The following is a 25,421-nucleotide window of genomic DNA, read 5'->3' on the forward strand; positions in this document are numbered from 1 at the left end:
TAGGGACTCTCAGGGGAATCAGATACAGTCGCTGCCTTGAAAAAGCGGGTGATGGGAGGGAGGGTTGATTATCTTGCATAGAGTATATATGTAAGATCAAGTTTAGCAGGTCTCTGTCCGCTAGCTGGCATCTTGAAGTAAGATGTCAACGCTGAAAGCCCCAAGAACATGCCTGTTTCAGCCCTACCCTCTCCAACTCATTTTGCTGAGGAAACCGAAATGAGAGTTTAAGGTCTTATATTTTAATAAGTGGGATTAACAAGTTTAGCATTTTAACTTTTTTTTTTTTTAATCAGCTTTGCCTTCTGGCTTTCCTTGCCCTTTTAAGTTCACATGAATGTGACCTTCTAGACCTAGTTGATTTTCAGTCACAAGTTTTCCCGCACATAACCAGGCACTTTATTTTCAGCTGCTTAATAATTTCGAACAACTAAGTAGGTGAGCAAAATTTCTAAAACAGCAAGTGCACAACAACATTCCTTCATTTACAGGGCTAGCCAGTTAAATCGGTTGGTTAAAGCACAGCCTTATAACACCAAGATCACAGGTTCAGATCCCTCTGCCAGCCAGCCACCAAAGGAAAAAAAAATTCCTTCATTTTCACTTTTTATTTGCATCTACACTTGTTAAATAAAAGTTATAGGAGGCCATGGCTTTGGACTAGGCCCCAAAAGACCAGACTAGAAATCAAAATAGTCACCCCTGCTACATTCCAAGTAACTTAGGTTTTTGTCTGACCTGCCAAGAAGCCAGCAGGAAGAGAAAATAGCGAATTTCCCCACACCAGTTTAAATATTGAATAGGTATGATAATGAGGTTTCCTCTGCTTTAGTCCTTACACACACACAAAAGCCTGAAGTAACCTGATGTTAACTAATCAGTTATTTTCCTATTATTCTGTTTCCCTTGTCACCACCTTACAGGAAAATATCTTTGAAATGACCAATCCACTTTTTGTTCTTTTTTTTTAAGGATATGCACATTTATTTGTTCAAATAACAAATACATAAACTGAATAAAAGATGAATAACAAAATATTCTGTAGAAAGAAGGGCTTCAAATTTTCACAAAAACTGGGGATGTAAAACATTGAAATTTGCATGCTTCATTTTATAATCTCTACAATTATTTGAAATAGCCCTCTAAAGTTTTCCAAAAGCATGCAAATATCAAATTAATTTCAGCAGAGGAAGATGAATAAACTTTTCAAAGGCAAATTAATTTCTAAGCAAATCAACAAGTCTGCTTAGTAAAAAGAAATCAAGAACAGAAATTAAATACTTAAGATAAGCGACATAATTGCATTGAAAAATAAATAAAACAACATAAACACAAGGGCACTTCAAAAAGTTCGTGGAAAAATAGAATTGAAAGATAATGGAAATCTTTCCATTAACTTGTTTTGTTTGTTCGTTTAAATTTTTCCTTTAAAAAAAAAAATAGAAACTATGTTCTCTGACCACAATAACAGAAGAAAATTTAGAAAACTTACAAATGTGTGGAAATTGAATAACACTCCCCTAAATAAACACTGGGTAAAAAGAAAAATCACAGGGAAATTAGAGAGTACTTTGAGATAAACATCAAAGTGTAACATATCAAAATTTATAAGATGCAAAGCTCATGCAGTGCTTAGAGGAAAATTTATACTTGTGAAGACCTCTATTAAAAATAAGAAAAATCTCAAAACAGTAACGTAAACTTCTACCTTAAGAAAATAGCAAAAGTAGAGCAAACTAAACCAAAACCAAATATAACTAGGAAATAAAAAACATTATGACAGAAATATATGAAATAGGGAATTTTAAAACAATAGAAAAAATCAACAAAACCAAAAGTTGATTCTTTAAAAAAAAAAAATCAACAAAATTTGCAAACCTTTATCTAGATTGGCCAAGAAAAAAGAGAGAAGACCGAAATTACTAAAATCAGAAATAAAGTAGGGACATTATTACATTCTCACTATGGCATTTTGTGGTGGTAAGATTTAGTTTCTTTCTCTTTCTCACTTGCATTTTTGTTCTCCCAATGGGTTTTATTCTTTCTTGTGTATTCGTGATAGTGATTATCGTTTTTCAGATTCCAGATGCAGGACTTCCTTGAGGATTTATTGTAGGGTTGGTCATGTGGTGGTGAACTCCTGCAGTTGTTGTTTGTTTGGAAAATACACTATTTTCCCTCGTTTCTGAAGGATAGCCTTGCTGGGTATAGCATTCTTGGCTGGAAGTTTTTTTCTTTTAGTATTTTGAATATATCATCCCATTTACTTCTGGCCTGTAGAGTTTGTGTTGAGAAGTATGCTGTTAGTCTGATAGGGGCTCCCTTATAAGTGACTTGATGATTTTTTCTTGCTTCTTTTAAGATTCTCTCTTTGTCTTTGAGCTGTGCCAGTTTGACTATAATGTGTCTTAGAGAGGATCTTTGTCAGTTGAATCTCTCTGGGGATCTTTGAGCATACTGGATCTGAAGGTCCATGTCTCTCCCTATACCTGGGAAGTTTTCTGTTATTATTTCATTGAATACGTTTTTCTTTTAAAAAAAAAAAAAAAAAAAAAAAAAAATATGACCAGGAAGGGGATCTTAACACTTGAGTTGGTGTTGTCAGCACCACACTCTCCCAAGTGAGCCACAGGCCGGCCCTCATTGAATAGGTTTTTCATGACTTTCCTTTCTCCTCCCGTTTTGGAACACCATAATTCAAATGTTTGTGCACTTAAAGTTTTCTGCTAGTTCTCTTAGAATTTCTTCAGTTTTTAAAATTCTTTTTTCCTTTTTTTTTTTTTGTCTGCTTGGGTTATTTCAAAAAGACTATCTTAAAGATCAGAAATTCTCTCATCTGCTTGTTCTAGCCTGCTGCTTAAGCTATTGGTTGTGTTTTTTATTTTGTTGAGTGAATCTTTCAGTTCCGTGAGTTCTGCAACATTCTTTTTTAAGGTATCGATCTCTTCATAAATTTCCTCCTTTATACTGGATTTTTTTTTTTTTTCTCATCTCATTATGTTGTGTAACTGAGTCTTCTCGTATCTCAGTGCATTTCCTTAAGAGTGTTGTTTGGGATCCTTTCTCAGTCATTTCAATGGTTTCTTGCTCTATAGGGTCTGGTACTGGAGAATTACTGTATTCTTTGGTGGTGTCATATTTCCTTGGGTTTTCAAATTTCTAGTGTCTCTACATTGATGTCTGGTCATATGGTAGAGTAGTTGCTTCTTCTATTACTCTGGAGTGGGCTTTGAGAGAGAGACGTTCTCTTCTTCCACTCTCCACTCATGACTCTCCTTATGTCAGTGCAGTCGAGTGTCTAGCAGGCTGCCAGCACAATGGCTGTGGCTGCTCGTGTGGTGTTGAGTGGCTTTTGCAGCAGCTGTGGCTGTCATGGTGGTTGTGGTGGGCCATCTGTACAGAAGTGGTGTTTGGGGCAAGATCTTTTGCCTGCTTTTGAGTGGGGAGTACTGCCCTCTGCTCTTTTCCCAGGACTCCAGGCACTCTCTGTTGCCTGCTTCCAAGTGGAGGGGGCTGCAGCCCTTGGTTCCTTTGCTTTTTGTTCTTTGTTTCTGCTTTCTTCAGCCCTTCCTGCCTGTAAAGCCTTTGTTATATGTAATAAACTTTGGGGCATTTCTCTGATTCTATGTTTGATGGTGTCTGCCAGGTTGATCCTCACATTTGGCTCCCAATAAACTTTACAAAATTATTTCTGCCTCAATAATCTTAATTTCAGTCGACAGGCTAGAAACTCTATAATCAACAACAAATATATTATCCGTGGGAAGCAAAGCCTTGCTTAAGTTCTGGAAAGAAGAGAAATAATCTATGATCTCAGAAAGCTTTACAATCTATTTGAAGAGATAGATTCGTATTCACACCCACAGAGATTTGCACTGCTATATGAACTTAAATTCAGCCTAAGCCCTCTTATGCTGCTGAAAAGAAAAAAAAAAAGAGTGGATAACCAAGTTGGTTCCTATTTCAATATAATATGGCAGGACATCAGTTTCTCTAACAAGTGGAACCTTTCTCCTATCTCATCAGCAAGTAGGATGGTAGCTTCCTCACAAGTATTCAACTTCAAACTTTGCAGGCTAGGATGATGCTTTTTTAATCATTCAGGAGTGGATTCCTTGGGGGCGGGGGGGGGGCAGTCTTTTTCATCAGCCAGACTCACTCCAGCAGTTTCTCCCCTGTTTTGTCTGCCTTTGTTCCATGTCAACTATCATCATTAACATCTCTACTGGAACTCTCACAGGAATGAAAAAGAGATGAAAAACACCAAATTGATTCATTAAATGCATCCTTCCTGAGACCAGTGTAATTAACTAAAGCTTTTCTCGACTGCTTAAAACAGCAAGAAAATATTGTGTTATTCCATTTCTGCTGCTTATAACAGAAAAACCTGAAACTGGGTAATTTGTAAATATTTATTGCAAAAAGTATTGGAGACTGGGAAGCTCAAAGTTCACAGAACATATGTGGTAAGGGCCTTCGTGGTGGTGGCCTTACACAGAAATGCAAAGTATCACTTGGTGAGAACAGCTGAGCAAGAGAAAGAATACTAAGCCTCTCAGTTGGTCTCCTTTTAAAGGCATCAGAAGCATACTCATTACTCCATGAATGGGTCAATCAATTCACAAGGGCATAGTCTTCACAATCTAATCACTTCTTCAAGGCCTCACCTTTCAATTAACATAATAAGATTTCTCACCCTCTTAACACTGTTACAGTGGGGATTAAGTTCCAGTACATGAAGCATTGGGGGACACATTTACCCATAACAAAAGTCTTGTTCTGTATTCAGTTTATGAATTTTTAATCACAGAAACATGTTTAACTGATTTGTCAATATGAAATTGCTAATACTAGTGTTGGTTTCAATTAGTTTAAATCATAATATTAATATATGTAAATATGCAAGTCGAGACTAGTGGATAAGAGTGCAAGTTCTAGAGCTGGACAAACCTGGGTTTGAAACTTGATTCTGCAGTTTATTAGTCGTCTAATCCAGGACAAGTTATTTAGTCTGTCAGCCTCAATTTCCTTTTCTATAAAATGGAAATAACAATACCTAGATCATTGGGATGTTCTGAGTATTAGCCAGAGCAATTAGATAAGAGGAAGGCATAAGGGCATCCAGATTGGAAAATACAAAGTCAAATTGTCCCTTTTTGCAGATGACACAATCCTATATATAGAAAAGCCTAAAGACTCTACAAAAAAAATTCTTAAAGTTGATAAACTATTTCAGTAAAGTTGCAGTATGCAAAATCAACACACAAAAATCAGTAGCATTTTTATATTCCAAAAAATGAACTAGTGGAAAAAGAAATCAAGAAAGCTAGGCCACTTATAATAGTCACCAAAAAAATAATAAAATACCTATGGATCAATTTAACGAAGGAGGTGAAAAATCACTACAACGAAAACTACAAATCACTGCTGAAAGAAACTAAAGAGGACACAAAAAGATGGAAAGACTTTCCATGCTCTTGGATTGGAAGAATAAACATTGTGAAAATGTTCATACCACCCAAAGCAATCTACAGATTCAATGCAGTCCGCATCAAAATACCAATGACATTCTTCAAAGAAATAGCAAAAACAATTCTATCATTTATAAGGAACAACAAAAGATCCTGAATAGCCAAAGCAATCTTGAGCAAAAAAATAAAGCCAAAGGCATTACACTACCTGACTTCAAATTATACTACAAAGCTATAGTAACCAAAACAGCATGGTACTGGCATATCAACAGACACTTGGACCAATGGAACAGAATAACAGCCCAGAAATCAATCCACATACTTACAGGCAACTGATCTTTGACCACGCCACCACAAACATACCTTGTCGGAAAAGACTGTATCTTCAATAAATGGTGCTGGGAAAACTGGACATCCATATGCAGAAGAATGAAACTAGGGCCATACCTCTCATCAAATACCAAATTCAACTCAAAATGTATTAAAGACTTAAGTGTAAGACCTTAAACTATAAAACTCCTAAATGAAAGCCTAGGGAAACACTTCAGGTAATAGGACAAGGCAAAGACTTTACGAATATGACCCCAAAAGCACAGGCAACAAAAGGAAAAATAAACAAATGGGACTATGTCAAACTAAAAAGCTTCTGTACAACAAAAGAAACAATTAACAAAGCAAAAAGACAACCTACAGAGTGGGAGAAAATATTTGCAAACTATGCATCCAACAAAGGATTAATACACAGAATATACAAGGAACTCAAACTACTTAACAGTAAAAAAAACAAATAACCCTATTAAGAGGCAAAGGTGCTGAATAGGCATTTCTCAAAGGAAGATATACAAATGGTCAACAGACACATGAAAACATGCTCAGCATCACTACGCATCAGGAAAATGCAAGTCAAAACCACGAGATGTCATCTCACCCCAGTTAGACTGGCTATTACCAAAAAGACAGAGAACAACAAATGCTGGCAAGGATGCAGAGAAAGGGGAACCCTCCTGCAGTGTTGGTGGGACTGTAAATTGGTGCAGCCATTATGGAAAACAGTATGAAGTTTCCTCAAACAACTACCAATAACACTACCATATGATCCAGGAATTCCACTGCTGGGTGTATTCTCAAAGGAATTGAAATCATCATGTTGAAGGGATACTTGCACTCCCAGGTTTGTTGCAGCTCTATTTACAATAGCCAAGAGTTGGAACCAGCCTAAATGTCCATTGTTGGATGACCAGATAAGGAAAACGTGGTATATCTACACCATGGAAACTCTGCCATAACAAAGAATGAAATACTGCCATTTGCAGCAACATGGATGACTTAGAGAAAATGATGTTAAGTGAAATAAGCCCAAGCATGGAAAGAGAAATACTGATTGTCCTCACTCATAAGTGGGAGCTAAAAAATAAACAAATAAATTAACAAAAAAAAAGAAAGAAGGATACAATAATTACAGTAATATGTTGAACTTTCAAAAGGACAGAATAGAACTGAGGTTACTGGAGGTGGGAAGGGAGGAATTGTTAAAGGGCCACAAAAAACGGTTACATTGTATAATGTTGGACATACTAATTATCCTGATTTAAGCATCACATATTGCACACAGGTATTGATATTCTGTTCTGTACCCCACCAATATGTACAATCAACTGTTTCAATTTTTTTAAAAAGCCTCAATCTTGCCGCCTCCCTTGCACCATATTGTCCTTTCTCAGGGCACAACAGTCAACACAACATGGGGCTGAAATCACCAGTGCCTGAACAATACTTTTCAGTGGAATTTTCTGTGATGATAAAAATGTCTCTGCACTGTTCTGTATGATAGTCACTAGACACACGTGGTTATCGAGCTCTTGAAATACAGCTAGTGTGACTAAGGAAATTTTATTTGGTTTTTATTGATTTAAATCTAAAGTGGACTAATGGAAAAGAATTATAAAAAGAATTTTAAAAAAATAAAAAACTTTTTAAATTTTTAAAAATTAAGTAGACTAACAAATACAAAACTATACTATCTACCCTAAGTGAATCGTTGTGCAGTATATGCATGTATTAAACCAAACAGTGTACCCCCACAAATATGTACAAGTAAATGTTAAGATTTTTTTTTAATTCTGTCCAAAAAATAAAAATAAATAAATCTACATAGCCACATATGGGAAGTGGCTACCATTGAACAGAGCAACTTTAGAGCTATTCCACTCAGTTCATGTATTTAGTCTAAGAGTCACTCACACCTTGTTCATTCATTCAAAAGGCAATGACACCCATTTGAAACCAAATAATGATCTATCGGGTGGGGGTTCATCAGCAGGGTCGAAGGTGGAAGAATCGAGGGGTGACTGTGAAGAGGGTTTACAGGCTAAAAGGACTTGAGAGGGAGCACAGGAGGAGCAGAGGGCGGGGTTCTGAGCCAAGAGGCGGAAAGCTTCGATGTAGGGGATCTCCTTCCATTCTTTTAGGTGCTGGCGGTAGTTAAAGAGGTCTTGTAGAATGTTAGGATCTAGTGTGCTCTCAGGAGCCATGTGTTCTGATTATCTAGAGGATAATAACGCCAATCTTGTGTGCAGAATTTGGTGAGGAGTTTGGGCTCAATATCCGGAGTCCCCTAGGGAGGAGGAGGAAGCGCCCATTCTGGTCTCTTAATGGGAATTTAGACAGAAATCGGACAGAGAATAGTGATAAGACAGATCCTTCGGCCGGTTGGGAAAGGTGGGATCCTAGAGGGCGTCCCCAGTAGGTCATGTCAGTCCCGGCAGGTTCAGGTACGAACCAGGAGGAGAGAAGGGAGGTGTGGGTCGTCACTCAGACCTCCACTTCTCTAGGGCAAAAGCCTGGTGCCTGAAGGAACCTGGTGCCTGAAGGAACCTAGCGCCAGGATTTTCTGGTTGGGTCCTGGACCCGGGAAGTGGAGAGAAGAGAGTGGTGGACAGGAGGGTGAAGGAGAGAACAGAATGGGGATTTTAACCTCCAAAAATGAAAGTAAAAGTTTACCAGGGCTTTGAAACCTGTTATAGTTTGGGAATTTATGGTGGTTGTGAAGACCGTGGTGGGGTGGGGTATGGGCGTTAGGGGCTACCGGACAATCTAGACTCCCTGTGGTAGCCTGAAAAAGGGCTGGTGCCCTTTATGAAAGGGGGCTTACCTAATGATGAGCCAGTGGTGAGTGGAAGGAGCCAGCTCCGAAAAGAATGGACGAAGGTGGACCGTCAATGGTGAGGGGTGGGAGGGAGGCCGGTCCTGGCGGGATGGAGTTCCCGAGGGGCGACTTGGAAGGTGTTGCCACTGCGAACCGAAAAGTGTCGCCACTCGAGAGAAGCTCCGTCCCGGGTTTCGGCACCAAATGAAAGGATGAGTCGACACCAGTTGACGATCCACCAGAGAGAGCTCGTTTATTAGGCAGCACACACACATATATATAGGGCTTCTAGGGAAGGCTGATTGGCTTAAAATACAATCCCTACTTAGAGGGCAACCAGCGCCATGATAGGGTGTGGCCAAGAAGGACTTATGTGATCAGGGTGTGATCCCTTGGGGCATTTGGGTTCTTACATCCCTCGGTGTGATCCCTTGGGGCATTTGGGTTCTTACAACACATACTATCCAGACCCTGAGAAACCAAGGAAGACATCAATAAAGCTATGCTGACTCCACTGCGAAGCAGGACCCTAAAGATAATAACATCAAGGACGAGAACAGAAACCACATGGAGCCTTGGCAAGAACTTGCACCTGGCTCCTTGAACAGAGCCCCAACAGCTCATGTCCCCCTCCCTCCTGCTTTTCACTTCCCACATTCCATTCCCTGAACCCCCTTTTTAAAAACCCTTCAGTTAAATCTGAGTATTTGAGAGGGCTTTAATCTGGCCATTCTCCTTCAGGTTTACTGGAGATGGGTTAGCCTAACATCTCTCCTCAGGTCACCAGTATTCCTGATTAAAAGCTGACTTCCATTTTCACCAACATTTGAGTTTTGGGTTGTTTTTATTTGGGGCAGACAGCAAATAAACAAGATTTTGGTGACAAATCTTTGGTAACAAGATGTTGGCAAGCCTCAGCCAGGAGCTCAGTGCCTCCCTGCCATCACCAATAACAATAATTGCATTCTTAGTTCCTAATATAATGCTTGTCTTTGAATAATATTAATAACAATAAGTAACATCTTTAGCATAAATAAGTGTACTAAATGTTTATTTGAATTATCTTGGTTAATACTCACAAGACACAAGCCAGAGAAAGAAATTAAGAGACACTAAATAACTTGCCTGAGGGCATGCAATGGATCAGTGGCAAAGCCAAGAATCCAGACTTCTGAGCCCAGAATCTATGCTTCTAATTAACCAATGAGGCTTATTGAGCACCAGCATCTAAAAATGCAGCTCTCCAGCATAAAGCCAAACCAACTGAATTAGAATCACAGGAGGTAGGGATTGGAAATCTGAATTTTTAGCAAGCCCTCCATGTGATTCTCATGCACACTGAAGTTTAGCATCACTGTGCCTTATTAAAAGAATGAATGAAAGAGACAAGTCCTCTGCTACCAGGGTACTTCAAAAGTTTGTGGAGAAATGGAATCAAAAGAATATGCATCTTTCCATGAATTTTTGAATACTCCTCATATCTCTACTACAGTACCTATCCCATATCTTGAAAATGCCTAAATCCTAAACTCTATAAATGCAAGTTCTCTTAAACTTTAAGTCTTTATTATAATGATCAGTTTAACACTTGTTACAAGAAAGAAGAAATCTCATAATCTCCTGGTTCTTGCAGGATAACTAAAGAAAAAAAACCTTGGTAAACCCCTCCGCTCCACCATACTACCTCCCATCCTCTATCACACCCCAGTCTAGTTTTAGTCAGATCTAAAATCTGACAGCTCCAGGGAAATCAGGCCCTGTTTACCAGTTCAAGTAAATTCTGCAGCCAGCCTCAAGATTTGGCTCCTCTGCTGAGCAAGCCAGTGCACTCAGGACCTCTGAGGTAAGCCAGACACCTCACCTCCCATGTCCTCGCACGCACATACCTAAGGCAGACCCAGCTGCGTAGGTTAATCCTTCAACTGCCTCTCCTGGCGGGGAGGTTGGGGAATCCTCCAAAGTAAGAGGGACCTGGGGTTGAGCTACATTTTCCCTAGAAACTAGGTTGGGGCCACACTCATGCCCAGAGCAGAGATGTGCCTATCTTGGCAGCAGACGTCACATAGGTTTAGAGTTGCCAGATAAAGTGCAGGATGCCCGCTTATGTCCCAAATAGTGCACGGGACATACTAATTCTAAAAAATCACTTGCGCTTATCTGAAATTCAAATTTAACTAGGTGAACTGTTTCTTCCTTTTGAAACCTGGCAGGCAGGCCCTTTGTAGGAGCATTCAATCAATGGTGTGGGCTCAGCACACATCTTAAAACATCTTAAGCATTAGAAGGAACACCAACAAGAAGAGGATTCAGAGGGAGGGAGTTATACTAGGAAGCCCAAACAGTGTGTGTGGGCGAGCAGGACTCGGGTATGTATGTATGTATGTATGTATGTATGTATGTATGTATGTATGTATGTATGTATTCATTCATTCATTCATTCATTCATTCATTCATTCTGTCGAACCCTTGACCGCGGTATTAGCACCACGCTCTCCCAAGTGAGCTAACCGGCCACCCTCAGGACTCGGATTTTTTAGTCCTACCTATCTCCTTCACTGTCCCCCAAACGTGTGACCAGGATTACTGTCCTATTTTGTAAGTCCCCCCTCCCCCGTCCCCCCCGAGACACCTCTGCCCGGACACAGGCCGGTAATGGAAAACACAGCAAGACCGGCCCCGCTAGCTCAGGCCAACCCGTCGCGGCGCCGGCTCAGCCGCGCCTGCACCCGCGCTCGGCGCCCGCCCCGGCGGCTGGGGGCCCCGCCTCTCTGCAGGAGGAGGCGCCGGCCGCGCCCCTCTGGTCTCCGATACTTTCCTGGGTCAGCTGGTGCTGGCGTCAGGCGGAGGGATGGACTGGCTCAGCTCGACCCGGCAGGGCTTGTTTACTATGGCTGATGATCTGGAGCAGCAGTGAGTTAATCCTGTCTCTCTCTTTCTCTCTCTCTCTCTCTCTCTGGGCCATGATCCTGGGACTGTCTGGCTGAGGAAGAGTTTTAGACACCTTCTCGCCTTTCCTCGTTCAGGTCGGCTTCCAGGCAGGGCTGGGGGGTGCGTTTGCTTGCTTTGCTTTTGCCCAGAAGAGGCGGCGGCAGAGCCTGAGGAGCGATGGTAGATGAGCTGGCCTGCAGCTCGGTGGTTCCGCCTTTCCACGTCAGGCTTCGCGATTGCCCCTCATTCTCCTGTACTCAGGGATTAGATCCGGTGGTGATGTGTGAGATCCTCCTAAAGCAAGCTTGTGCGACGCCGGTGCGGGGTAGCAGCCGGGTGCGCTCGTCTCGACTTGCCCCGGAGTGGTAGTCGTGGGTGTGGAAGGAGCCTCCCTTAGCCCAGCAAGGAGAAGGCGTGGGAAGAAGGGAGAGGTCTCCACCGCTCTGGGATTGGTATGGAGTAATGGGTTTGCAAGTTTAACTATCGCCCACCGAGACACGCAGCCGCTTGCGACCCTAGTTGATAATGCTTTAAGTTACCATAACGACATCCTTAATGCAGTGGTTTCAGAATTAGAGCTATTGGGGTTTATGACCACTCTCTCAAGGGCATCAGGTTTGGGATGCCACCTGTAGGTGGTGTGACAAGAGTTCACAGTCTGATATGGGCAAGGAAAATTTGCCTCCAGAAGAATGACTCAGCTCCCAGCCAAGACTAGGCCCGGGACAGGGCCTTTCCTCCACCTGGTATTACACCTTTTCAGACCTGCAGAACTGGCAGCCTGCAAAAATAATTAACTTTATGACAATAATAAATAGCTTCCTGGGCTTGAAGGAAATGCCCAGGGGAGTTGCTTTCTAAGATGACTTTTCCAAGAGGAAATTTACAATTCCTAAAATGACTTAGGGGAACAGAATTCTAGTGCTTGAAGAGATGCAGGTAGTTCAGCACCTTTTCACAAATGAAGAAGCCAGTGCCCATAAAAATTAGGAGACATGCCCCAAATCACAGAGATCTAGAACAGGATTCTGTCCCAGCACAGAACCCCTTCTTCACCACATCAGGATGGAGGAGACCACTCTGGCCAGGCTCAGTTCATGGCTAAGTGGCTTCTGTGCTCCTGGCCTCAATTTCCCACCCCAGCCCTTACCTCCCTAGTACTGAGCAGATACAGTGTGCTAGGCACTATTCCCAGTGCTTTACCTGGAACATTTCTGGTGAAGAAGAAAGGTAAACTAAAGCTCCCCCTAAGCAGTATCTTCTGAGTAGCCTATGTTGTTATTCATGGGACAGCATTTCTCCTGAGCTCTGCTTTGGGCAGTCACAGGACAATGTGGGTTCCAGATGTCTTGATCGGACTTGTCACGGTTTCTATGATGTGGAGGGAAAGTTTATCAACTTTGTCTTAAGAACAGGCAAAATTCTGTGGTCTTGTTCCCCAGGCTTTAAGCCTAGAAAGAATTTCAGTAGAGTGTTAAATGGGTTCTCAGTCTCCCTAGGATTTGAGTGATTGAGACTGACAACTCTCACTGGCTAAAACCATTGATGTACCACTCCCAACGGCAAGCCGTTTTTCTCATTGAGAGTTGCTACTTGGAAAACACTAGTAATTTAGACAGCTTATGATTTAGCTGGGGAAAACGAATTGGGACTTTAGCTAGTGCTAGGTATTATTCTATTCTATTCTGTGTTTTAGTTGCATTGACTCTTTTTTTTTTTTTTTTTTTTTTTTGTCTTTTTTGTGACCAGCCGCACCGCGCTCAGCCAAGTGAGCGCACCGGCCATCCTTATGTAGGATCTCGAACCCGCGGCGGGAGCACTGCTGCGCTCCCAGCGCCGCACTCTCCCAAGTGCGCCACGGCGTCGGCCCTGCATTGACTCATTTAATCCTTATAACAACCCTATGAAGTAGAAACTATTATTACCTCCCTTTTAAAGATGAGGAAACTCTGACAAGGCTAAATAATGTGCCCACAGTCATGTTGCTGGTACATGGCACTGCTAGGATTAGAACTCTGGTCTTCTAACTTTAAATCACTCCTCCCTTCAGAAAACAGAGACAAGTGTGAAAATGTGTTTATAAACTGAGAGTATTCATGTATGGCCTTGAAAAGCTGAGGCTAGAAGGTCCAAGGAGGAAGTACTGAGAAACCTGTATTTGAGATCTGGTTTAGAAGCTAGACTACATGATTGCTAAGGAAACATCCTAATCTAAAATTTTGTGCTTCAGATGATGTAATCAGGATGCCCAGTGTGTGCCGAGGGGGTTATGTAATGGTTTCCTTCATTCTACCACAGAACGCCCCTGCTTTGACTATGCTGATGTTCATAGGCCCTTCCTCTAGCTGTTGGTGTCAGCCTTGTAACCCCCTTCACTCAGGCAGAGGTCAAGAAAAGAGAAATATACGAGATGGAAAGAGAATAATAAAAGCTCATTTATTGAGCATCTAGTTGCTGGTCACCTTACAAGTTTCCTTACATTTCTAGATGCTCAGAGACAGGTGACTTAACAGGCCAGAGCCATTCTGCTCATCAATGATAGTGCTGTGATTCAGATCCAGGAGTTTTTTATTTCAAAGCTGACACTTTTCACTTTCACCTTCAATGACTTAAAGTCACTGGGTATGGAAGATAAAGCAGGATGAGTTGTCTTAACTGTTTTACTGCATGCCATGGGAGGTGAGGACATAGGTAAGCTTTCCATTCATTTTACAATCTAGAAAACAAGGACAAAGGCAACCTGTCCTGTCACTGAACCATAGTGGGACTAGAACCCAGGTCTCCCACCTCCTGCTCCCTGCCTGTCCCATGTCTGTGTTCTGGGTTGGACTGATCGATCACCTCAACTGATTACCTCAACTGAGAGCTCAATTGCACACTAACACAATGCCCCACACTTGTAGGGGCTTGGAAGAGGGCACATACAAATGTCAGTGCCCTGCCAGGAGGACAGGTGGCATGGAAATTTTCCTGTCCTAACCTAGAGGAACAGTTAGTCCTAGGGATGGCCAAGTATAACTGAAACATTAGTTAAAAGTTGCTTTTTCTCCCCTTTTAATCTCCTCAAACATAAATTATGATAATGGGTAACAAAGGGTAGTTGTAAAGCTCAAATGAGATAATAAATGTGAAAGAATTTGTACATTGTAAAGTATTATACATATGATATTCTGAATATCTATTGAAACAAGAGGCATGTTGTTAATAGCCATTTGCCAGAGAAGAGTAACAGTCTAGCAGGCAGCTAGAGAATTGCTGACAGCAATAGTGGGCAGATCTCCTGAGGCTGGGGAACACCCTGCACGCTGATAACTCTTTTGTAACTGTCAGCAAGGCTGAGAGCTTCAATGTTTCCTTTCCAATGTTGCCAATGAATGTCTTGTGTCTCCTCATCCCAGGCCTCAAGGCTGGCTGAGTAGCTGGCTGCCCACTTGGCGCCCCACTTCCATGTCTCAGCTAAAGAATGTGGAAGCCAGGATCCTCCAGTGTAAGTAGAAGGGACAGCTTCCTTAGGAGGCCCAAAAAGAATGTAGGATCTGTCCAGAGCCAGGCACACCAAGCCTACTGATTCCTGATTACAGTGCTTGGGGTGGAAGCAAGGGATGTTAGTGATTTAAGGGAAGAGATTCACACAGAGGACTCCATATTTTATGATAGTGGTTTCTCAACTTCTCCCTAGCCATATGCTAGTTCCTGCCACATCCTACAACTTCACTTCAAACTGTGTACTAATGTGTGTTAACACACACACACATATATTCTCCCCTCTCTCCTTTCTCCCCCATTCCTCTCCTCTTCCTTTTCTCCCTCTCTCTTCTAAACACATAAGCACTTCTTAGATTTGCCACTTTGCTACCTGAGAACCAGCAGTCCTACATTCTCTAATATTACTAGCCCTGTGTTCTATCCAGTTTTGGCCCACCACTCATCTGTGTACTACAGTAGTTTGGGATTTGCACAGACTGGCTATTATGGATGGTGTCATGTTGGGGCAGGGTATCCTAGGAGCAGCAGCAGCCACGGGTTCAAACAAGATCCTTGGACCACATCTCTCCATATTTCCCATATGATCTTCCCCACCTTGCCACCACTGTTCCAACCATGGCTACCCCCTCTCTTATGGGTCTGAGTAATAAGTACAGCCACAGAGCAGCCACAGCTTTCAAGCCTCTGTCCAGGATCCAGGCTGCAACACCCAGACAACTCCATCATGTGACTGCTATCACACCAGCAGAGCAAGCTCTGCCCCACATCTAGCAGGAATAAGCCCAACACTCAGTCCACACCCATCATCCCTTCCACCTGGCTGGAACCCAGTCAGAAGCTACCCTCCCAGATACCGTCAGTGAGGACAGTTCTGTCCACCTGTCAAGACTGAAGCACACACAGGTTCAGAAGTGATGGGTGCAAAGATTCTGCGGGGTTAGTGGTGTCACGCCACCCTTTGCCCAAAGGGAGCTGGGCAAATAACCTCAAGGAATAAGATGGTCTCATTACTACGAACTAAGTGGTCTACAAATTGTGCTAGGAGTTGAATTCTTTAGGGTGTGTAGTGTTTAAAGAAAAAATTATTCTGACACTTATTAAATTGATAAGGAAGATTATTGCCATAGGGAGAGAGACTGGGCTCAACTCGTAATACAATAAGGACAAGTAGAGATTTATGACCAAGGAGCAGGGTAAGGGTTCAGCAGATGGAAAATTACTAAGAGAAGGCATCAAGGATAAGGAGAGTTCTTGCTAAACTAGCTTAGGATTCTTGCTGAAGGAAGGTCAAGGACTTGTACATCAAAGGTAGGGGATGAGGAACTTGATCAGATATAAAGAGTGAGGGAATTCTTGCTAACCCGACTTAGCAGGGTTGTTGCTAAGACTGGGATAGGCAGGTGAAAACAGGCTGAGGCTTGGTGTAAAAGAGGGCTCAAAGGAGCTTGTCTGAGGTTTGGTCAAGGAACAAGTCTTTGCCAGTGGTCAGATGGTTGTGAAAGGCAAGAGGTGAGGGAGTTTGGGAAGGGCATGGGAACGAAGAGAATCTGGAGCAGTAGTTCAGGCAAAATGATGACACTATCAGGAAACAGTATTGTTGATTTATCCCGGGATTCTCCCCTCCTCAGGTCTCCAGAACAAGTTCCTGGCCCGATATGTGTCCCTTCCCAACCAGAACAAGATCTGGACAGTGACCGTGAGCCCTGAGCAGAAGGACCGCACCCCACTGGTGATGGTGCACGGCTTCGGGGGTGGTGTGGGCCTCTGGATTCTCAACATGGACTCACTGAGTGCCCGCCGCACACTGCATACCTTCGACCTGCTTGGCTTTGGGCGAAGCTCGAGGCCCACATTCCCAAGGGACCCAGAGGGGGCTGAGGACGAGTTTGTGACCTCAATAGAGACGTGGCGGGAGACCATGGAGATCCCCAGCATGATCCTCCTAGGGCACAGTCTGGGAGGATTCTTGGCCACTTCTTACTCCATTAAGTACCCTGAAAGGTAATGAGGAGCCACCCCTCCCTCATGACCTAACTCCTTGCCTTGCTGGGAACTTTGCAGTATTTGTTTCCAATAGTTTCCTCCTTCCCAGGCAATTTAAGGACTATGGTACCTCCAAGCAAATACAATGTGTCTTCTCCTTTCTCCTCCCTTAATGTAGAGTTAAACACCTCATCCTGGTGGACCCGTGGGGCTTTCCCCTCCGACCGACTGATCCCAGTGAGATCCGTGCACCCCCAACCTGGGTCAAGGCCGTAGCATCTGTCTTAGGGCGTTCCAATCCACTGGCTGTTCTTCGAGTAGCTGGGCCCTGGGGTGAGTTGCCTGCAGATGAAGAAACTCTCCTTAAACCAAGGCTTTCCCATTCTTAAAACCCCACTGCATCTGGATTCCCACCATCCCTGGTTATTCATGAAAAGTGGGAATGGGCCTAGCATTATTATTTACAGTCTTTAATCTGGACCAGATTTCTTTGTTTGAGGTTGCAGAAGGTTCTTCTTTCCCCCTTTATCCATATGGAAAATCTTTCGTATGCAAGAAACAGATGAAGCAGAACAGCTAAGCTACCCCCTGCCTTGGCTAGACTCCCAGAGAGGAGGGAGGAGTGAGGTAACTCTTTCTATACTACATGTGTGAGTTTTTATGACAACCTGTTGGCGATTCTGGCGCAGTAACCACCACTGGATCCCTGGCACCTGCAGCAGGGAGGGGTCAGAACCAGAGCCTCCAATATAACAGTAGCAGGCAAGCTCCTCTGAACCATGCCCTGCTCCAGGCAAGCACCACATCTTCATCTGCCTTTTATGGCCTGGCACTTAGAAGCTGTTAGCAAATTCTGTGGCTACAAGGGAGGGAAGGAGGTAGACAAGGAGCTAGCCATAGTAAACATTATCAGTAGCTCTGGCCTTCTGACTTCACACTGTCAGCACCCTTCCCCTCTGGGGAGCTTTTTACTCTGATTAAGTGAAAAGCAGTTTCCCTTTATGGAAAACATTGGTGGCATATGTTTATATAGTAATGTTCAATAGTCAGTTATTATGAGTTAACTGCTAATGGCTAAATAAGAGTTACCTCTCTAGGCCCTTCAAGAAAAACAGAATGACCCTGGATAAAGGGAAAAATGAACATTTGAGTAGAAGGCATAGATTCAGGAGTTCTGGAAGAAAGAAAGGCTAGCAAGAGATACAGGTGCCAAAGGAGAGTAAGTGGGCCCAAAGCTGACCTTCTCAGAACTGCCAGCATTGTGGGCTCCAGCAAACTCTACACTCCTGTACCAAGGAGAAGCCTGCTCTAACCACTGTCCTCTTTCCTGGCCTTGCATCTGGCCAGGTTCATGTGTGGACATCAGAGCTGTTATGGTTGGAGTGGTTGGCTGGCAGCCATAGAGGACTGTGCCAGGAGGGAGGCCAGGGCCATGGATAACCTCGAGCACCTCACTGACCAATTCTCACCTCCCTCTCACCCCCTTGCTTCTCACAAAAGACAGATAAGAAGTTCTTCTTTAGGCCCAACATGTACAGCCTGTTTTGGGTGCCCTACTGCTTGTATGTGTAGCATTAAAAAAAGATGAAAGATAAAACAAACAAACAAAAAAAGGTGAAAAGAACAGATTGTTCTAAAACACAGTGCCCTGAGTCTGAGCCGCCAGTGTTAAGCTCATCTCTCACATATTCTATTACGGGCCTGAAAATGACAGGGCTCTTGGGAGGTGGTCCAATTTCACCTGCTACCTTGAGAAGATTAAAAGACCATAAGGGTCTCAGGGAGAAAGAGAACATAGCTCAAACTATAAAAGAAAGGCATCTCAATCATAGACTCCTGTGGGGCTTGTGATCCTTGCAAGAGAAGATCTTCGAACTTCATTGGGCTGAAAATAACCTGGTTTCTCAGTGATGTTAGACTGTCTCTAAATTCTTTGGTGACAAACTAACTCTTATCATTTGAAGCCATCTGGAGCTTCCCAGTAGATTCCCACACTCTTTCTGCCACTGTAATGTTAAATGTATGTGGCAAACAAAGCCTTAGGAGAAATAACGTTTCATTAAAGCTGTTAATTCTTGTCTCTCCCCCTCCCGCCACCCACTCACCTAAACTAGCCACCCTGTGTTTTTCTATCCCCTCCCAGGGCCTGGCCTAGTGCAACGATTCCGGCCAGATTTCAAGCGCAAGTTTGCAGACTTCTTTGAAGATGATACCATATCAGAGTATATCTATCACTGCAATGCGCAGAATCCCAGGTGAGGGCAGCTCCTGGGGCCAGCTCCAGGTGCACAGTTTGGAGGTAAAACTCTGGCTGGTTGAATTCTGTGCTTTATTTCTTCTTCCACAAAGCTGTGACATAGGGGAACACAGGCACAAGCAGACTTGATCATTTCCAGAGAGTTCCCCAGGAATATGCACAAAGGGATACAGAAGATGACAGATTAATTAATCACTAATTAATGCTGCTTGTCTCTAGAGGAAAGCCTTCCATCTTCCCTAGTGATACGTAGTTGGCCTGATGGGCAAGGATCTGGAAAACATTTTAAAAGATCTTTTTTTTTTTAACTGTAAGTGATACAAACATGGTACTTTGAAAAAGGAAAAGAAAGGAAGAATTCTTCTGTCCCAGACCTGCAGTCCCCAAATTTCTTTATTATTTCCAGTCTAAGGTATCAAGTGACATTGCTTCAGAAGACCTCCTTGCACATACTCCTTTGCACATGTGACTGTATGTATAGAATACATTCCTACAAATAGAATTTCTCAGTGAAGAGTATGCATTTTAAAATTTAATTATGTCCACTTTGAAATAACCTACCATTGAGACAGAAATTTCTTTGCATCTTTTAGAGATTTAGGGGTGTCCCCGGAACCTTGAAAAGTTCCTCTGTGTGGCTGGTCACTTACACAGCAGGCCCCATAAGCCTGCCGATCTGCAGTCTTGGCAACTTTGACAGCCAGGGCAGAGTCAGGGAGGTAATCTTCCCCTTAAGCAGTTCCCTGTGAGTGGCTGATACCATGAGGCCATGTTGGTGGCACCGCCTCTGTGGAGGCCTCACCCTGAGCTTCAGGGGAGCCAAGGTCACTGCCTGCCTCTTTGCAGGCCTGCCCAAGTTGCCCACCATGAACCCAAAGCATTTCAGCAATGCTGTCTGAGTATCAGCCTCAAATCCAGGCAGCTTTTGGGAGTGTGGGAGCTGTCTAAACAACATTCCACGTGAGCTCAGCTAATTGAAGGGCCCTGGTGAAACAGGAATATAGAAACTCTCAGCTGAACAGTCAAATCTGGTACCCCTCACCTCCTGCTCTCAGCTTTCCTCTTGGCCCCCATGGTCTGGTACCCCTCACCTCCTGCTCTCAGATTTCCTCTTGGCCCCCATGGGCTCAGTGATAATCTCATACCCAAATTGGCCACCAGTGGTCCAACCCTAGCCCTTTCCTCAGAACCTCCCCCATCCCAAACCTAGTTTTGCACAGTGGCCTCCCAATTTAAATCACAGATTACATAATCTTGCAGCTCATTCATGTCCTGGAAGAAGCAAAGATGACATTAGTGATAACCAGTTCCCTTACCCCCAAACACCATTACTCAATTTTATAGCCCCCAGAGTTCTTCTGAGTTGTAACCCTGACAAGCTTATGGTAACTCATCAATTCCCTTAAAAAACATAACATCTGGCTAAGGGAAAAATGTTTGGGAGGTACCAAAACTGAGGGGTTTTGTATATATTTTCATCTTCCTAGTGATGACCTAATAAAGGAGGTATAATTCTCTCCAATTTGTAAATGAGAAAATTAAAGTATACTCTGGTTACACAACTTGCTGAGAAAAAATAGCCAGGATTTAAATTTATGTCTACCCAGCTCCAAAGCCCATGATTTTTCCACTGTGCTGTGATGTCTTGAGGAAAACTTCTCAGTTTCTGGTGGCTTGGGCACAAATCAAGCTTCCCTTCATCACAGGGGAGTGATGTGATGGAGACTGGGATAGTTATACTAAACAAGTGGAGCCTGGGAGGTGGCAGTGTCCTGAGCCTCCCTACCTACTGCAAAAGCTACAGACCAGCCCAGAAAGTGGACTGTCCCAGCCTTGCAGACACGTCATGATACGGCCTCAGTTAGTTCTATCTAAGAAGATGACCAGGGAGTGAAGCAATTATATTGGCATTTGTTCCTTCTTGCTTAGCAGAAACTGCTGCTTCCCTGGTTCTCATAAGACTGATTTTTAATTCCAGAGTCTTCTCAGGAAGCCTTTTTACTACTATAGTACTTGCTGTTCAGAATTCACCCTAAAAGAACTCTTTGACCCTCTCCCTCTTCCCTCAGTAGGCTAAGCCTCCAATCTGTGTTCTCATAGCACTCTACCACCTTTTCATCATTCTTGGAAAATTTTAAGTGAAATAATTAATCATATAATTTGTTATTTATTATCTGCCTCCCTAAAGTATGAGCTAAAATGTGAGCTCCAGGAGGGCAGACACCTCATCTGTCTTGTTCATATGTTCCATCCCCCAGCCCAGAGTGTGACACAAGCATTTGTTGAATAAATATTAACCCATTTCACTCTTGGACAGTTCTCAGTGCCATGGGGTTTTTCACAAGTGTGTCCCTCCTAACCTTCTTCTGTCATAGGAGACCTCTGGAGATTTAGTCATCTTCTACTCTTTTCTTATTTTTTGGTGGCTGGCTGGTTCAGGGATCTGAACCCTTGACCTTGGTGTTGTCAGTATCGTGCTATAAGCAAGTGAGCTAACCAGCCAGCTGGGTCATCTCCTGCTCTTACCAATATTTAACGAGCCCCATGCTGAGCTTTGAGAGGAATACAAAAATGACTAAGATAACTGCCCCAGCCTCTGAGGAAACCAACAAGTTGACATTTTCTGCTGAAAGGTTTATTCTATTAATTGCCTCACCCTGTTTTGCTTCTGTTAGTGGTGAGACAGCATTCAAAGCCATGATGGAGTCCTTCGGCTGGGCACGGCGCCCTATGTTGGAGCGAATTCATTTGATTCGAAAAGACGTGCCCATCACCATGATCTATGGGGCCAACACCTGGATAGACACCAGCACAGGGAAAAAGGTGAAGATGCAGCGGCCGGATTCCTATGTCCGAGACTTGGTATGTTGGGCCACCCCAGGAGTGGGAGTTGAGCTAGAAATGCTGTGAAGTGGGCTGGCCAGTTAGCTCCATTGGTTACAGTAGTGTTAAAACACCAAGGTCAAGGATTCAGATCCCCATACTGGCCAGCAGACCAAAAAAAGGGGGGGAAAGTAATAACTTATTGGTTAAAGCGCAGCCTTATAACACCAAGGTCATGGGTTTGGATCCCTGCACCTGCCAATCGCTCCTTCCCCACCCACCCCAAAGAAGAAATGCTGTGAAGTGAATGCCAGCACATTGACTGACTCTCAGTCACTCAACTGTCACCCTTGGGGTAGAGAAGGTAATCAAAGTCAGTGAGAAAAGAGGAATGGACAGATTGAGAGAGGGCAGTGCTTGTGAAAGTTTTGGCTCCCTTTGTTGTTTCATAATTAGGGGTTTCCCACTTCTGAGTATTCCAGTTCAGCTAAAAGGCAGGTTCTCATCCAGTAGCCAGGCACAGGCTGCCCCTTTAGCCCCCCGTAACTCCTCCCCACACCAGCGCTATGAACAGTGGACGAGTAGTAGAGGCTGCTGCGAAGCCGTCGCGCCACGCTTCTGCCTTCCCTTAGGCTGGGTGCCCCCACGGGCCCTGGTTTACTCTGGATGAAGTGAGCAGATTGGTGGTGGGCCTGACATGGAAAGAAAGAGACAGTGAATAGCCACAGAAGTAGAACGGGATATTGGGATTCATTGCCTCCCAAAGGAAAGTACTGCGATCCTGGGAGAAAGGTGAAGCCTTATTTCTGATACGAGCTCGTGGAAGACAGGCAAGCTCATCTAAGGGGAAAAGAAATGGTGCGACAGCTTTCTAGTGCCAGGAACAAAGGGCCATCCCCCACCGCGGGTCCTCTCTCCACAGGAGATTGAGGGTGCATCGCACCATGTCTATGCCGACCAGCCCCACATCTTCAACGCTGTGGTGGAGGAGATCTGCGACTCGGTCGACTGAGCTGCTCTCTCTAGACAGAGGAAGAGGAGGAAGCCAGCGAGTGACTCTCGCCTCTCTGTCCACTCACGCACCCCCTGTATCCTTCCCTCACCAGCTAACATGTGCCAGCCAGGCAGAGTCTTGGGCTGTCCCCAGGACAGGACCACAGTGAAAAAAAATCACTCCTGAGTCCACACTAAGGGCTAGAGGCAGAAGCCAGAAGAGGCCTTGAGCCCCCCACCCAGGGGAAGAACATGAAGGGATGCACAGTGCCCCCCATTCTCTCCATGCCAAGTGTTCCCCGAGTGGTGGTGAAGGGATTGCACCGAGCCACATCTCTCCCTGTGCAGCCTTTCCTTCCTCCAGGCAAAGGAGGGCTCCCAGCAGCCTTTCCTAGCTTTGGAGTGTTTATGGGGTTAGGTTCCGTGCAAGAACATCTTCTCCATCACCCGCACCCTCATCCCGTGCCAGTTCCATCCAGATTCTGATTGGGACCAGTCCTCACTTAACTACTAAGAGCAGGTCCTAGAGCTCCCTTCACCTGCAGGTCCCTTCTATGACCTGAAAGCCTTCATTGACAGATGAGGGAACAGGGCAGGGCAGGACATGGCTGGCCCATGGTAACACAGCTCTGTGTGATATGAGTTACAGCAGAGCTAAGTCTAGAACCCAGTCCACTGACACTCAGTGCTATTGCAGCCTTGATTTGCCAAGGTTCGAGGCAGGCTCCATTGCCATGAGGTTAGTCCTGGTCACCAGCTGAGGCCCATCCCTGCCCCACATTCTAGCCCCATTGTGCAGGGGTGCTGTAGTCCTTCCCTGTGTCTCAGTCCTGGCTGCCTAAGCTGGGAACATTCAAGTGCTTCCTTACTTGCCCCCTTTTCCTACCAACTGGGAGGCCTCTGAGCCTCCCTCTGTGCCTTGGGCCCTGAAGCCCCATATATAGTATAGAGCAAAGGTGGCCCCTGGTGGAGAGTGGGGGAATAGGCCCTTCAACCCCAGGGCCAGGTCTGGATTCTCCATGCCCACTAGTATCCATATTTTTTTACCTGCCTACAGAGCTGAGGCCCTCCATGAGCCCTTTCCCATGGTCCAATGGGAAGCCTCAAGCCAACAGTCCCCTGTCATCAGCCACATGATGGTTCCCACTGCCTGACCCTCTATCCCTGCCATCTGTCCCCATGGCCTCCAGCTCATCCTGCCCCCCACCTACCTATCAGCCCTCTCCCAGGGGCTGGGTCCAGGTGCTGCTCTCAGGTTCTGGGCAGTAGGCTGGGCCTAGCCCCAAACCAGGGCAGCTCTACCTGTTCCTGCATTTTGTAAAGCCAATGCTCTCACCAGAATAGTATTAACTCCTGGTGCTTTGTACTACTGGTCAAACTGCCTTGGGCTCGTTTTCTATATTAATAAAAAATTAGTAAAAGCTGCTAGCAGTGATGACATTCAGTGTTGCTCTGACAAGTGCTAGGTGGTACTGAATTCACAACAGCCCAAGTGATGCCCGAGTCAGAGGAGGGAGCCCTGAGGGGTTGCTGCTTACACACCACTCCATCTCTGGCCCTCTGGACCCAGACCAGAGTCCACGTCAGCACAGGCCATTGCAGCCAACCCACTCGTGACTGATGAGGAGTTGAGATCCAGAATGTGGGTGGTCCAAGCCCCGATTCACTGGAGAAGAAGGAGAATTAGGCAGCACTGGGTCTTCCTGCAGCCCATTACATGCACCACTTCCTATGCACAGGTGGGCCTGCATGGGTACCACTCCCTGCAGCCTGCTCTAATCCTACTCATCCTCTGAGTCTCAGCTCAAATACTCCTTATGCAGAGAATCCTCCCCTGACCCCTCAGATTAGACTTGGACCCCCTGTTCTGTGTCTCCATGGCACACCAACTACCCCTTTTGTAAAACTCATAAACTTGTGGTTACTTATTTAATGTCTATCTTTCCCTCATAGACCATAAGCTGTGTAAGGACAAGGGACATGTCTGGCATATAGTTCATGTTCAATAAATGTTTGATCAAGCCAAGGGAAGTGAGAAATGTATACAAAGTCTTCACAAAGTATTCAAATCATTACCAACAGTGCCTGCTCTGTGTTGGCTGGCACCAGTTAGGCCCAGAAATTCAAAGCTCTAAACAGCCCGTAAGGTCCAGGGTTCAATCCCTATACCAGCTAGCGGCCAAAAAAAAGACCCACAATACTACATACATAAGGATGAGTGAATGGATGAACAAATGGACAGAACTCTGGTATGGAGAAGAAGGCAGGTATTTAGAGCTTACTACATGCCAAGCACTAGGGCTACAACAGTGAAGAAGCATATGGTCCCTGCCTT

At 44.3% G+C, this 25,421-nt stretch overlaps 1 protein-coding gene across 3 annotated transcripts; it reads left to right on the top strand.

Annotated features, from left to right (window-relative positions):
* The first annotated feature begins 11,444 nt into the window (after positions 1–11,444).
* ABHD4 (abhydrolase domain containing 4, N-acyl phospholipase B) lies at positions 11,445–25,014 on the top strand. Of its 3 annotated transcripts, none has more exons than XM_063089605.1 (7): positions 11,445–11,526; positions 14,943–15,031; positions 16,659–17,031; positions 17,192–17,346; positions 19,157–19,268; positions 21,946–22,132; positions 23,016–25,014. In XM_063089605.1, exons 1-7 carry the CDS (start codon positions 11,465–11,467, stop codon positions 23,103–23,105), a joined length of 1,068 nt encoding a protein of 355 aa, XP_062945675.1. In that variant the 5' UTR covers positions 11,445–11,464; the 3' UTR covers positions 23,106–25,014. The 3 variants fall into 3 exon arrangements, with proteins under 3 accessions (XP_062945675.1, XP_062945677.1, XP_062945676.1); XM_063089606.1 differs by having other exon boundaries at positions 11,477–11,639; XM_063089607.1 differs by lacking the exon at positions 14,943–15,031 and having other exon boundaries at positions 11,457–11,526.
* Positions 25,015–25,421: the final 407 nt, after the last annotated feature.

This window comes from Cynocephalus volans, chromosome 3 (genome assembly GCF_027409185.1).
Source record: "Cynocephalus volans isolate mCynVol1 chromosome 3, mCynVol1.pri, whole genome shotgun sequence".
Classification (NCBI taxonomy): Eukaryota; Metazoa; Chordata; class Mammalia; order Dermoptera; family Cynocephalidae; genus Cynocephalus; species Cynocephalus volans.